The 15,616-nt window shown below is 39.9% G+C and overlaps 2 protein-coding genes across 8 annotated transcripts in view; one reads left to right on the top strand and one right to left on the bottom strand.

Annotated features, from left to right (window-relative positions):
- The window catches only part of LOC128617180 (uncharacterized), a 96,554-nt gene extending 86,627 nt beyond the window's left edge, over window positions 1-9,927 (bottom strand). For all 6 annotated transcript variants that reach the window (XR_008387529.1, XR_008387530.1, XM_053640217.1 and 3 more), the window contains exons 1-9: window positions 9,851-9,927; window positions 6,947-7,291; window positions 6,483-6,833; window positions 5,232-5,336; window positions 5,036-5,131; window positions 3,153-3,245; window positions 2,563-2,637; window positions 1,808-1,924; window positions 909-1,019 (exon numbers count right to left, since the gene is read on the bottom strand). Coding sequence is in view for 4 of the 6 variants with exons in the window: in XM_053640217.1 (XP_053496192.1) it covers window positions 909-1,019; window positions 1,808-1,924; window positions 2,563-2,637; window positions 3,153-3,245; window positions 5,036-5,131; window positions 5,232-5,336; window positions 6,483-6,833; window positions 6,947-7,291; window positions 9,851-9,908 (1,351 nt within the window). In the remaining 2 variants the exon portion in view is untranslated. The remainder of the gene's footprint in view (window positions 1-908; window positions 1,020-1,807; window positions 1,925-2,562; window positions 2,638-3,152; window positions 3,246-5,035; window positions 5,132-5,231; window positions 5,337-6,482; window positions 6,834-6,946; window positions 7,292-9,850) is intronic.
- Window positions 9,928-12,963: 3,036 nt separating this feature from the next.
- Window positions 12,964-15,028, top strand: LOC128617200 (7-methylguanosine phosphate-specific 5'-nucleotidase-like). Of its 2 annotated transcripts, XM_053640254.1 has the most exons (4): window positions 12,964-13,097; window positions 13,189-13,274; window positions 14,286-14,480; window positions 14,570-15,028. In XM_053640254.1, the coding sequence occupies exons 2-4, from the start codon at window positions 13,272-13,274 to the stop codon at window positions 14,768-14,770; spliced, it is 399 nt and encodes a 132-aa protein (XP_053496229.1). In that variant the 5' UTR covers window positions 12,964-13,097; window positions 13,189-13,271; the 3' UTR covers window positions 14,771-15,028. The 2 variants fall into 2 exon arrangements, with proteins under 2 accessions (XP_053496229.1, XP_053496228.1); XM_053640253.1 differs by lacking the exons at window positions 12,964-13,097; window positions 13,189-13,274 and adding an exon at window positions 13,122-13,161.
- The last annotated feature ends 588 nt before the right edge of the window (window positions 15,029-15,616 follow it).

Here is a 15,616-nt window from a genome sequence, read left to right as displayed (position 1 = left end):
AGCCAGAGAGAAGTGAGAGAAGTTAAAACATTTAAATTCAAACTAAATCTACAATCAATTAGAATTCAGTATATCATGCATTTTATATGAGCACAAAAGTGAAATGTGTTTAGAATCATGTACATTTGTGAAAATAATACATTTATTAATGTAAACATTTGAATTCACTGTATTCCTGACCAACACACAAAGTCTGTATGTAAAAGTTTTTAGGAATGGAGTTGTGTGATCAGTTAACTGTTATCTACACATATAGAGTTTTAAATAATGTAATGTCTGTGGACTGAAGATAAAATAATATAGTTATGAACGAATATTACATCAAATGTAATGTAATGTTTGACTGGCAAAAATAAATAATCTAAAACGAGTCAAATAAAGAATTATATAATGTACTTACATATATATAAATAATATAAACAACGTTCAAAAAAATTCTGTGCAAAAACTGGAATTAGTGCCAACGCCAGAAGTCCTGAAAAACAGAGAATGTTCATTACATTAATACAGCACTTTGTTTGAGAAGGTTCAGATTTAATCTGAAATTATTATTTGTGTCTGTAATTGTGCTGATGAAGATAATATGCTCCAGGCTCATCACATACACGACTAAAACTGAAATCTTGTGGGATGAGACTGATTTTAAGGTACTGTATATAAGTGTTAGTAGGTCTGGACAATGAGGGAACAAAATATAGAGAATATGTTTAAATATTTAAAATATCTAGACTTTAAAAGCTTTAATGTGTGAAATCAATTACATTACATCTACACATGCAGTCTGAATGTTTTATATTCTGTATATAATAGCTTTTAGGATAAGACGTGCTTGGGGAAATATAATAGTACATTTAATGAAACGTACATGTCAATCAAATATAACATTACCTGCAAAAAGTGGTACTTACCTGACTGAAATCCATATGTATTTATAATAACAAATAGTCGTAGAAAATTGCTGAGTTCTGTAATAATGTGACTTAAGCTTGCTTGTATTTGTAGAGTCCTTCCACGGCACACTGTATTGGAAAATAGAGGATCATTAAAAGGTTATTTCAGAGGTCTGTAAGGCATTTTTAAAGAGCAATAAATAAAAACACATGAATGGTATTTATATTCCAGGTATTATGGCAACTACCCGAAACAAAAGGTAACATTACAGTTATACACCAGTGCTGTTATTCCAGTGTAAGGACCTGTGTAACTACGATGTGTTAATATGGAAATACAGCAAATTACAATATGCATTTACATGTGAATAATTACAGAACTGAATTATTCACTTGTTGTGAAAGATAAATAAAATACCATGAATAGTATAATGTTGTCCTCAACACCAGAACTGATTCAGTAGGATTGAGAAACAGAAAATCAGAGGAATTCACACACGTCAGTATAAAGGAAATCTGTAGTTAGAAATTGGGACAGTATTTGTGGTCATTTTATTTATTTATTTATAAGCATTAATTCTATATTGTTCCACATGCCATGTGTTTAACCCTCATCACCTGCTGCAGGTTAACAAATTTAAACAGTTAATTAATGTCAAAATATAAAGTTTTTTAAAGGAAATAAATACACAGAGATGTTCAACAGGAAGTTATTTTAGAATTATACACAGAGGTTTCTGAGACTATTAATGTATCTGTACATTAATTCTATAATGTAGAACTGATGTACCTCTCTCTCTCTCTTGTTCTCTCTCTCTCTCTCACACACACACACACACACACCCACACACACACACATGCGCGCACACACATTAAGAAATGTTTAATATAAAACAATAAATGCTTGAAACACCTACCAGTAGTGATAAGATACAGAATATACAGAAGAGTAGAAAGTGGCCCCAGTAGCAGACATATCAGAAACCCCACTTTCCCTCCAGTGTTTACATTATACCAGACATCCACAACAAGAGCTAGACAATAACACAAGCAAAAATAATGTTAGTATATATTACACATATACATACAGTGCTTTGTAAACAAAAATATGAAACGCTTTGCTTAGAGAAATACAGAAGTAAAAACATATAAAGGAAATAAATAATATAATATAATATAAAAAAATAAAATAGTACAGTTTTGGATTTAGGGATCGTTCAAGCGGTAGACGTTATCACATCAACTGCAGCGAGAAGCCTTAATAATGAAGTTTAAAGTTTTACTCAGATGAAGTAAACTGCACTGGAGGAGAGCTGGAACAATTATAATCCAGTCACATATATAACAGCAGTCACATTCAAACAGCTCTGTCTCGTTCTTTTTTAATAGAGCACAATCAGACCTGTGCATTTAAAATGACTTCTCTACCCCAAGCAAGGGGTTAAACCAAAGTAATATCATTTTCCCAGATGTGACAAATGATAATAGACCAAGACGCTGATACGGATAATTACCTCCTGACAATGACTTTAATTTGTGTCTTAGAAATTATAAAAATAGAGACTAATTCTTTTTTATCTTTTCCAAAGACTTTACTTTCTTATCTTTTTACTTTATACAAGAGTGAAATAAGATCCTGCAGATGGTAATGGTGCAATGGTTTGATACTCACGTGAATAAACAACCACAGTTATCACTGCATATTGTAGTTGAATTGCCGAGCGGTTAATTAATTGGCGGGGATAACCTGCAATATAATAAGGACACAGTACGTACTGATTAGGCCAGTGTTTCCTAAATCCCACATTTATAACTCATTCCCAGTTTCAAAAAGCCTAACTGAAGTAATCCTGAACTGTGCATGAAATTCTAGGATGGGTCCAGCTGAGGGATGGAAAGTAAAAATAAATATTTAAATGACTTTATCAGACATGCAGACCTTTATACACACCTGCAGCTGATCCCGTGTCACATTAAACAGCCTCCAACAAAGTGCCAAATCTAACACTTTACAATTAAATGTAATGGCAGTGATACTCAAAAAGTCATTATTTCCTGCTCTGCTATGTAACATTACACAGTTTCTATAAAGAAAACTAGATTAAAAAACGATTTATTAAAGGATTATATCGAAAACGTGTTTACTGCGAATTTAAACTGCAAATGGATTATTCTTTCAGATTTGTAGCTATATATTTACATAATGCCAATAACTGAGAAGTTCTCGTAAGACCACTTATCCATGAGATCATCAATTCATACCTTCAAATGTTTTCAAGTGGAGAGCAATCCAAAGTAGAAAAAGGATCCGAACACCGTTCAGTGCTGAACAAGTTGCTGCTTCTGTAAAAAACCCTGGAGGAAAGATCGATGAATTAATGAATGTATCACAGCCAATAAAGAAACTGTTTATTAACCAACACCCCACTGAGCTTAATACGACACAATAGTGTCTCTTTATTGAATTACTATTACTGTCAATTATTCCATCCATGCATTTTCTGTACCGCTTATCCTACAGGGTCGCGGGAACCTGGAGCCTATCCCAGGGGTCATGGGGCACAAGGAGGGGTACATGCTGGACAGGGTGCCAATCCATCACAGGGCACACTCACACACCCATCCATACACTACGGACATGATTGGACACGCCAATCAGCCTACCATGCATGTCTTTGGACTGGGGAGAAAACCCCCACAGCACCTGGAGAACATGCAAACTCGAACCCCCGACCCTGGTCGAGATGTGAGGCCAACGTGCTAACCACTTTATTTTTTAACGATGTAAATGGCACCTCTGAATTAATTTCTTTCATGTCTCCTCTTTGGCAGTACAGCGGTGTGTTCTCTATCATAATACTGATGGAGATTGGGGAGACAACAAGGGGTTGAATATCTTTAGGTCACAACCATATCCTCAGTTCTCTGGGGGCACGAGTGAGGTATCTTCACGTTGTCCCTCAGAAGCAATATTCCGTGACGCCAGCCACCTGACACGTCAGTGATGTGCCGATAACTCTGGGGATGAATGTAGGATAAGGTTCCAGTAAAACCTGAGCCTCGCCCCGTAGAAATTGCATACATGATGGGTTTACCAGCATGGTTATCAGTGTGGATGTCACTAATGCACTTTGCTGAAGCCAGTTCCAGCAGCATCACCATATTCAAAGAAAGTGCTATAAGATCTAACTGATCCAGAGGATCGAACAGCGGTTCTGATAATACATCCAGCACCACAGACAAGTCCCTTGGAGTGAAAGCTTTAGACTGTAGTGGAGTCGAGGAGCCCCTTCATCAATCCTGTTCCCCAATCCTACATGGCATGCTTAAATGGCAGCCAGGTATTCCTTAATGGTGGACAGGGCTTTGCCCTTATCTAGCAGTTCCTGTAGGAACGGGACACTGGAAAGCAACTGAGCCTGAGGCTGTGCACCGCTCCTCAACCAGACGTCATTTGCAATTATAGTCTGATCTCATAACTGATGCTCTCGTATTCTGAACGGTCATGATAACACTTTCAGATAACCAGGCTGTGGTCAGATTGAACCTCTCACACACCAGGCCCAGAGCCAGACCTTCTGGATGAGACTGAAGTATTTCCCAGTGAGTCTGAGTTAGATCTCTGCGTATAGGGAGGGGCCACAGGCGCCACAGAGCAGATGAATTATGTCGGCCAGCCACTGTTTCCCTGCTTCAAAATGAGCCTCATAGAATAGAAGCCAAAATGGCTTACCTCATGAGGTACCAGCCTTATCGGCCTGGCTTCTTTGTGCCACAGTGGGGTTGAAGGACTTCTTAACCTATGTGCCTCTAGGCTCAGAAGGCTTGTTTGGGCCCTGAGTGGATGTTTGAGATGATGACTGTCTCTTTGGGCTCCGGTAGGCCGGTGGACAGGCTATAGACTGAACAAAAATCTGCCAAGGTGTCTGGGAGGGAGCTGTTCGTGTCATAGGGAGGCACAGTTTATGCACTATGCATTGTGGCCATTACAGGTCTAAAAAGACCTTTGGAGGACCACAGGCACATCCAGCAACTGCATCTTTTCTCTATGGGAGAGGATTGAGAGGGTGAGCCAAGCTGAGAACTTGCTCTGTGAACAGTTTATCTGAGCCACCAGCAACGCTTGTTGTCTAAGTGATACTTACCGTCAGTAACACCCCAAAGGATGAAGACAATGACCATAGTAATATTAGGACAAAGGACATGTCCCAATTGTATAGCTAGGGCTCTTCTGCTGTCATCTACAAACACAATAAAGAACATTTATATTAAGTTTACTTTATTAAGTTGAAATGTAACCTTACCAAACTTCCGAAGTGATAAAATGAAGGTCAGACTTACCATTATTTTTAAAAGATGTATAAGAGAAGTATCCTAGGTTAAGTGATCCAATTACAAATCCCAGTGCACATAAAACAAAAATTCCAACCTGCATAGAGGAAAAACCTGCGTAGCACAAACACCAGAGTTATTAAAACATTATAACACTGTAATATCTGTGAGGAAATAAAGAACAACTGGTGATATTATAAAGTAGTTCATCACATCAACTTACTAGTGGACCTGTTTCCTTAATAAATACATTTTCATATTACAGTTAAAATGCTTTTTTAAAAAATTAATAAATAACAGTCATCTTGGAGCAATCAATGGACATTTTAAGGGACTGATATCATGCAGGAATAATGCGCTTACACATAGAGGATAGGTAGTGCATGACCTCACAGATGCCGACGGTTGGCTAGCGTCTGTCATATCACAGTAAACCAGTGACTACATTTCCCATCCTGCACTGCGGCCTACAAACATGGCCGCCATGGACTGCAATTCCCAGAACACTCATTCATTCTAATCACACACACCTGCATCCAATTCACACACTCACTCCACAGTATAAAGAGACTGCTTCTACACAGTGACTTTGTGAAGTATTACGTTCAGCTGCCTAGTCTCTGTCGAATGTCCAAGCCTTATATCGTGTTTGCTTTCTGATCATCGAACTTTGTTTACTCTGTTGATTTCGATTCTCTGCCCTGCCTAGTTTCGCCCATTTGCCTGATCACCTGACCTCTGCCTGACCTCTGCCTGTCTTTGTTTATTGATTTCTGCCCAATCCTTTGGACTTTGTTTAATTAAACTGCCATACCTGCAATAGCTTCTGTCTCAGCCTCCATTACGTGACAGCATCACTGTGACTGACAGGAGAAAGTGTCATGGATATGCTGAAATAGGCACTGGACTATGATTCCCATCAGCCACTGCACCGCACACGATCCCATCACATGATTGTTTTCATGTTTTGGTTAATTAACACTTGTGTATATAGTCACCTTTTCCACAGCGCACAGTGTCTTGTGATTGTTTATGTTGTCATCTTATGGTTATGTTCCTTAGTCCTGACACGCGTTCATAGTTCTTGTTCTGTCTGTCTATTCTACTCCGTTTTCATTAAACTTTACTCTACACTTGTGTCCATTACACGATCCAGAGAGAGTGCACATGATTTTAGTCATGATAATCCACTTCCAACGTGTTTCAGCACTCAGCTCTGGTACATCTTTACATGATGTGTACATTAAAACAGTGACTTACCCAGCTGCTGCACTTCCACAGTTGTGTTATCTGAGAATGCCCCAGAGAATGCTGAACATGTATACAGCCCTTTATCGTCAGTTCGGACATCCTTCAGTCTCAATGAGAAGTTTCCTTTGTTTCTTTCTTCAGCGCTGAACAATTCCACTCTGTCCATGTATCTCTCATGGGACGAGTCTGTCTGGACCTCACCATGTTCATAGAGCAGCACTAAGATCTCTCCATCCATTTTCATCCATAAGACCTGTTCTATATTTTCCGCTGGGATATGTGAGTCTACAGAGCAATTCAGAGTGATATCTTCACCCGCATACGCAGATATGACGTGGGCTCCAGACACGATCAAACGCTCTGAAATGAGAATTGTTTACAATTTTGATTTTACATAAACAGAATTGACCTCCTTTTTAATTCATGTTTTTTTTACAGAGCATCATGTGAATTAGGTGAAAGAATTGACCCACCAATCTCCTTTATTTCAATCAGAGTTTCATAGGAGTCATGTTTTGTGTAAACAGCACACTTATAGACTCCTGCGTCTTCCCGGGTCACGTTCATAAGGAAGAGAGAGAAGTTTCCCTGAGCGATCTCCTCAATGAAGAAATGAGCTCTTTCACGATAACTCGGGTTCTGAGAATCCGGATGACTCTCTCCATTCTGCCACAAGTGCACTAGAGTTTCAGAGTCATTTCTTTTCCACTCTATTTCCAGTTCTTGCATTGGTAGAGGAGTCTCTACAAAGCAGGGCAGCATCACTGAGCCTCCCAGCTGGACAATGAGAGGACCAGACGGACCATGGACATGGAACCCTAAAGTGAATAAAAACACAGTTAAAAGACCTTGACCTAATGTTGTTTGTTCTTCCCAGGCAATGCCAGTTTCCTTCACCCTCACAAAAACATGCCACTAGGTAAATGAAAGTACAGTACTCCTCCTGACAGAACCAAAAGTTCAGGGGGTGGAGTCAGACCTGATCCACCTGATTTTACCTGAGTTAGGAGTTAGGGTTAAGGTTAAGCTTATAGGAGGAGTCAGATCAGGTCCAGCTCCACTCCCTGAACTTTTACTTCTGCAGCAAGGACTACCATTAGAGATGGGTTACTCTAAATTTCCCCTAGTTGTGAATGGGTAAATGTTTGTGATGCCCTGAGATGGACTGGAATAACCTGATTGAGACTTCTTAAAAGTAAGTAAGCTGTCTGTGTCTGGGAACTCAAGACTAAAATTGGTTGTGTTCTCTGGGTAGGAGTGGTGGTGTTACTCTCTTCTCTATCGTTCAGAGTGATATTAACCCTGACCCACCTGGATAACAGCAATGTGAGGATGCTATTTATTGATTGCAGGTCAGAATTTAACACTATCACTCCAGCTGAGCTGATAAATAAGCACACCCACCTTGGCATCAGTACCTCCCTCTGCAATTGGATAATGGACTTTCTCATAGACAGACCACAGTCTGTGAAGCTCTGCAACATGACTTCCTCCACCCTCACTCTGAGCACTGGTGTTCTGTGTACCCAGCCCTCTCCTCTACTCCCAGTACACCCACGATTGGGTTCATGCCTATGGTTATAACACCAATATTCAATTTTGTAGATGACTACACAGTGGTTGGCCTTATCAGCAAAGACAATGTTACAGCCTACAAGGTCCAGCACCTGGTGGAGTGGTACGCCAATAACAACCTGGCCCTCAATAACCAAAAAAAGAGGGGGGGGGGGTTGGCTGGTTGGGTGCAGGGTTTTGTCACGATTTCCCCTGGAGCTGGAGCATACAGCGTTTCAGTGACACTGACTTTGTTTACTTATGACACATGCATTTGTTGTGATTTCTGTCCTGTCTCCGCCCCTCATTGGTTGTTTCCCGTATGTGTCATTATTAGTCTCAGCTGTTTTGTGTTGACCCATGATTACATTTGTCATTTAAATCCCTCATGTCTCTATGTACTTCGCAAAGTATTATGTGAGTTTTCCATGTACTAAGCATTTCTTGTTTCATGTGTTATAGTTTTGATCTTATTCTCGCCCTCATTCTCGATTCCTGTTTTGCCTTGTTTACGCCCGTTTGCCGATCGCCTGACCCATTGATTGTTTTTGACCACGCTATTGTCTCACATTTTGGATTTGTCTTCCTGCCTCTCTTTAATTAAACTCTTATCTGTATTTGCATCCATTCTAACCTCCATTATGTTCAATTACGTGACACACTGTGGTCAAGAAGGCACAATAGTGCCTTTTTCACTGAGGAGACTGAGGAAGGCTCATCTATCTCCTCAGATCCTGGTGAATTTTTATTTCTGTGCCATTGACAGCATTCTGACAAACTGCATCTCAATGTGGTACAGAAACTGCTCAGTCACTGACAAGCGAGTGGTGAAAACTGCTCAACATATCATCAGTGTCCAGCTCCCAACAATTACAGAAATCCACAATAAAAGATGCCTGCAGAGGGTGAGAGGCATCATCAAGTACCCCTCTCATCCCAATCATGGACTGTTTACCCTCCTCCCCTCAGGGAGGCGCTACAAGTGCCTGTACTGTCGCACCAGCAGGCTCAGGATCACAGTGGTGGTAGAGATTGCTCAGGATCACAGATGGTAGAGATTGCTCACATCACAGCTGTTAAATGTATGAGTTGAGAGAGCAGGTTCACTCGACTCACCAACAGTGTGAAAAGCCAAAAACCAATCACTGGTCACCAGTGTTTCTTAAAACCAATCACTGGTCACCAGTGTTTCTTAAAACCAATCACTGATCATCTTTTTCCGTAAACTGATACTTGGTGATATTTACAGTAATAAAAATGAGAAAAGTAATTTCATGCATAATCATTATTCCTCATGTCTATTTCCAGACTCATTGCTATGGCTTTAGTTTTTTTTCTGTATTCTTAAATAAAATTGTAAAATTTTGTAAATACATAACTAAACTCTGTTCTATTTCATTCTGTCCTCATGAAGTCAATTCAATGTGAATTAGATACATCTAAGATACATCTTGTGACTTCTAGAAATGTTTTGAGCCTTGTACCTTATCTTGTTCCTCCGGAAAAACCAGTCTATGCATGAACTACACCCTCTATTTTTGTTTTTTAACCAGTGCCACAATACTCACTACTGTTGGATTTTAGTGATTCAGCAATTAGAAATTAATTCTGGTTGACTGGCAGTTTCACAGACGAACTATTTAATTTTATTTTTTATAGTTTATAGTTTTATAGTCCCTCAATTCTGCATTTCTCTTTCCAGAGTTGAAGCACAGAAAACCCATCCTCCTCACATAAATAACATCCTGTACTGTCCTTTTAGCTCCATATAACTCAAAGTGAAGTCACAGTGCACTAACAAGCAGAATAATGCTGTATATTACCGTCACAGATGACCATCAACAGCAACAGATAAAAACAACGCATCAGATCAGTCTCCATGTTTCCGTACAAAGACAACAACTTTAATTTTCACTTTAACTTTTCAGATCATGTGGTACAACCTGCTCTGTGGGAACCGCCTCTGTTAACACCTAGAAGCATATTTTATAAAAGTTTGTAGTGTTCATAGTCTTTATTAACACTATGTATATTGGCAAAACTGATTCAATTTTGTCATAAATAAATACATGCACCATAATCTGTTTGCTGTAGCTCTGTGTTTATACATACATTGGCCGTAACATACATATAACACACATATTACACACATATTACACATTTACTTCACTGTTCAAAATGTATATTGGTCAATCTTAGGTGACTTCATTTCATTTTTTACAAGGTTTTAAAGTGGGAGATGGATGCATTTTTCTCTGACCTGTTACCAAAAATCATGTGTTTTAAAAAGCAGGTTTAAAAGCAATGTCAACTAATTCCTTTGTTTTCCTCTCACAAAAGTGTTTATTAAAAAAAAAATGGTTGCAAGTTTAAATTATTGATATTTGTCAGGAAAAAAGAGGTGTTTTTTTGTTTTGTTTTGTTTTAAATGTAAAGCAATTTTTTCATTTTAGACACAAACCTCAATTTTATAAAAAAATGTATCATGTAATTAATTAAGAAACTGGATAAATGATGGACATAACACAGCTGAGAAAAGCAGTGGTTTAACTTAATTTTTTAGAGAAAAACAATTTGATAACAGGAATGAACACTGCGTAACAGGAACGTGTATCCGCACTGTGTGTGTGTGTGAGTGTGTGTGTGTGTGTGTGTGTGTGTGTATGTGTGTGTGTGTGTGTGTGTGGGTGTGGGCGTGCATAGCTTGTTTGTATGTGTGTGTGAGAGAGAGATTTCTGAAGGAATGTGCTACGTGCTTGTAGTTCATCACAGTGAAGAAGATGGAAAGAGAAAGCATGAGAGACAGCGAGGACTGAGAGAGAATGTGACGAGTTCTTTGCCATGAGGTGCCATGTTGAACTTCCAGTGACCAGTATGAGGGAGTGTGAGACTGATGACACCAAATTTAACACACCTGCTCCCCACTCACACCTGAGACCTTGTAACACTGACAAGTCACATGACACCGGGGAGGGAAAATGGCTAATTGGGCCCAATTTGGACATTTTCACTTAGGGGTGTACTCACTTTTGTTGCCAGCGGTTTAGACATTAATGGCTGTGTGTTGAGTTATTTTGAGGGGACAGCAAATTTACACTGTTACACAAGCTGTACACTCACTACTTTACATTGTAGCAAAGTGTCATTTCTTCAGTGTTGTCACATGAAAAGATATCATCAAATATTTACAACAATGTCACGGGTGTACTCACTTTTGTGACATACTGTATATATAAAGATATGTACTGTGTCAGGCGGCAGTAGAGGAGGACTAAACCCTTAAAGCGCGGTAAGCGGCCTCTTAGGGCTCCAGGGAATCAGGGGCCCCATCAAATACCCAGAAGTCTATATAAATCATATATAATATTAATTTTCTGTCGGCCACCTAAAGGGTCCTTTTGAATCGGTTTTACTCGCTTTATTTACACATCCACCTTATTATTAAATTCCGCCTCATTATTAATGTTCCTGTGAGGTGAATAAAATAAATAAATAAATAAACAGTGATTTTCATGTTTACGAACGCGCATAGTTCTGAACATCTTGTTGAAAATGGTAAGAGTTGTTGCTAGCTGTTTGGGAAAATGTGCGCTTCCCCACCCGTATTCCAGATTACAGTTACAGGCTAGTAGGTTAGGGGCGGGGCTTGTCGGTATACGAGCGGAACAAGAAAACAAACTAGATTAATGATGTGTATTTGGCGGGAAAGCCGCCATTTTGAAGGTGTAAAGTTTAATAATAATTATTTTATTTTAAGTTTGTTTATATATATATATATATATATATATATATATATATATATATATATATATTTACTTACTTACTTATTTATTCACTTATTTTGATGTCCATTAGTGTTTTCTGGTTTTGAGGAAATTTATGATATAAATGAAACTAGTTATTTTATTTGACCTGAGGTGTAGTTTATTGTAGTTTATTGTAGTTTGTAGTCGTTATTAAGTGTAATAAAGCTCGGCGTCGGGAGCGGTGTGTGAAAGCGGATGTAAAACTGATCTTTATTACAGTAAAGATCCGCCCGTGTGGTTATAATAAAATGGGTTTAATAGAGTTAAAGGTTGTTCTTTTGCAGATTCCGGAGCTGAAGCACGCGTCGGTGTGTATGAGAGACGGAGGACGAGTGGAGACCATCATCAAACACTCACACACTCACACACACACACTCTCACACACACACTCACACACACTCAAACACACACTCACACTCACACACTCACACACACACTCACACTCACACTCACACACTCACACACACACACACTCAAACACACACTCACACTCACACTCACACACACTCAAACACACACTCACACTCACACACTCACACACACACTCACACACTCACACTCACTCACACACACACACTCACACACACACACACTCACTCACACACACACTCACACACACACATACTCACACACACACTCACACACTCACACACACACTCACACACTCGCACACACACACACTCACACACACACACACACACACTCAAACACACACTCACACTCACACACTCACACACACACTCACACACTCACACACTCACACACTAACACTCACTCACACACACACACTCACACACACACACACTCACTCACACACACACTCACACACACACATACTCACACACTCACACACACACTCGCACACACACACACACTCACACACTCACACACACACACACACACACTCACACACACACACACACACACACACACACTCGCACACACACACACTCACACACTCACACACACATACACACACTCACACACACACACACTCACTCACACACACTCACACACTCACACACACACACACACACTCGCACACACACACACACACACACACACACACTCGGCATTAATCCTAGCGCTTTACCCCTGGGGCGTTTATTCTTTCCAAAATGACGACGCACAGGAAGGACCGCCTCTTCTCAGGAACGCTTGCTGATTGGTTGAAATGACGTGACGTGATTTTAATACGTTGTGTTTTTCCTCCTCAGGTATTCTACACAGCAGCGCTGTCATTAGCGAGGACTGTAAAGCCAAGGTAACCATAACAACCGTCTGTGTTCATGAGGACTGAAAGAAATACAAAACAGCAGATTGAAGTGGTATTTTATTATTTTATTTTTACGCAGATGTCGGATTTGTTTGATCTTTATTACCCTGTTGAGATCAACAACTCGATGTCGGTGGAGGAGAAAATCACTCACATGGAGGAATGGTCAGAGATCACACCATCATTAACACCATCTTCATTCAGTGTGTTTACATGGACAACAATAATCCACTATTAACCCGATTAAGAAAATACTCTGATTAAGAAACTACCATGTAAACAGCAATTTTTAATTACTTTAATCCGATGAAGGTGATGACGTAATGACGTCTGCCGTTAATCTAATTATGTTCTATAACATGTAAAACGGGTCCATGAAAGGCACTAAAAGTGACTCGTGTAAACACCTTAAGCACATTATTATCTTACTCAGAGTAAGGTCCATAATTAGATTATGCTGTCTGTCATGATTCCCCCTTGAAGCAGCGTGCTCTAAGCGCGAATGCGCGAGCACCTGCTTTTCCATTGTTGACCGTAGTGACATCTGGACACGTGTGTTTTGTTTATGTTTCTGTCATGTCTCCTCCCTGTTCTGTCATTGGCTGGGATTTCACGTGTGTCTGTATTGCCCTCAGCTGCTAGCAGTTTAGACGCTGATCATGTCCACATATATACCGCGCGACTCCCAGCACACAACGCGGAAGATTATCGTAGAGTTAGATTAGTTCGTGTAGTAGTCATAGTCACGGTCCATGTTTAGAGTTAGTTCACGCTGGATTATCTGCTCCCAGTTCCTCGTCATAGTTCATGTTTCTCGTTCTGTTTATCGACCCTGTTTTCCGTGACCACGACCTTGATTCATGTTTAACCCTGTGTATGCCTGTTTGCCGATCGCCTGACATTCGCCTGTTTTGGATTACGTTTCGGATCACGTTTTGGATTTGTCTGCCTGTCTCTCTTTTAAAATAAACAACTGTTCATACTGCACTTGCATCCGTCCTCCGCTCCGTCACGATACGTGACACTGTCCATGTAAACGTAGTCATTCAGAATTATTATTGTTTTATCTTTTATTCATTCATTGTTAGAATTGTGACTGAGAAATCTGCGAAAACACTGAAAAGTGTGTGTGTGTGTGTGTGTGTGTCTGTGTCTGTGTGTGTGTGTGTGTGACAGGGTGTTGTGTGTGCATTTAAGGGCGATGTGATCCACACGTTTAATAAAAGAGAGGGCGCTCTACAGAACACACAGCAGTTCGTACACGATCGCAGCAACGTGCTGCTGCTGGGAGATTCGCTGGGAGACCTGGACATGGCCGACAGCGTGCAGGGCCTCCGCAACATCCTGCGCATCGGCTACCTCAACGACAAGGTGACACGCCCACAAACGCTGAAACTCGACATGACTGAATCACGTGTTTATAACTGTAACACGAATCGTTTATATTTTAACGTGTGAAGGTCGAGGAGAGGAGGGAGGCGTACGTCAGGTCTTACGACATCGTGCTGGAGAAGGACGAGACGCTGGACGTCCCAAACGCGATACTTAATTACATCACAGCGGAGAAACGAGACCACACGCCCGTCTGTAAGGTCACCCAGCCAATGGGAAACCAGCATCCCAGCCAGCAGCCAATCAGGATTAAGCTGGGGTTCGGATAATCTGTAATAACGTGTCTTTTATTATTTTTTCCCCTCAGATTTTATATTATTTTTTATACATTTTTATAAATGGGGTGAGTTTCTCATATCTAAACATTTGAGATATTTTCGCTCGTACATTAAAACGTCCATCTCCACTCTACGCTGTAATCTCGTACAGGAGATAAACTCGTATGTTATTCACAACGGAACATAGAAAACATATTAAAATGTTTAAACTAGGAAATGGACCGTTTTAAGGGGAAAATAAGGTCACTTTGAGTTTGATGGCCGCAACACGTCTCAAGAAGTCGGGACTGGGACAACGCAAGGGTCTTTTTATACTCAATCACGTTTCTGACCTGTCGCCAGTTTACCTCCAGCTGTTTCTTTCCAGTAGCACTTTACTTTTCCAGCCTTTTGTTGTCTCCCATTTGTGTAACGTAAATTATAAGAGAATTAAAATGTGTTTTTGACCTTGGATACACTAAAACATGGACCAACTGAATATTTTGCGCACAAAAAAATAATTCTGTACCTTTTTTCAGCTGTACTTTTATTTTATTTAAATCTCATTTTAAGAACTTGCATATTGTCTTCTTTTTTATTTTGTCTGAAGAATCAGAAGCAAGTGAATGTAAAAGATGTGGCCGTGTTCTTGTTTTCCATCAATTCAGGTAATCAGCGCCCACTGCTGTCTTCCAGGTGAACTGCAACTACAGTAACGTAGTTAAGTAAGAGACCAAAACTAGAACATTTATTGATTGATTGATTGATTGAACTTATTTTGCATCACAAACAAAAACCTGCACAGTTTATACAAAGGAACATTTCCCAGTTCACACCGAACAGCTTTACTGCAAAATG

Source organism: Ictalurus furcatus, chromosome 13 (assembly GCF_023375685.1).
Source record: "Ictalurus furcatus strain D&B chromosome 13, Billie_1.0, whole genome shotgun sequence".
Taxonomy (NCBI): Eukaryota; Metazoa; Chordata; class Actinopteri; order Siluriformes; family Ictaluridae; genus Ictalurus; species Ictalurus furcatus.
The sequence above is the reverse complement of the archived record's forward strand: the minus strand, read 5'-3'. Positions and strand labels throughout refer to the sequence as shown.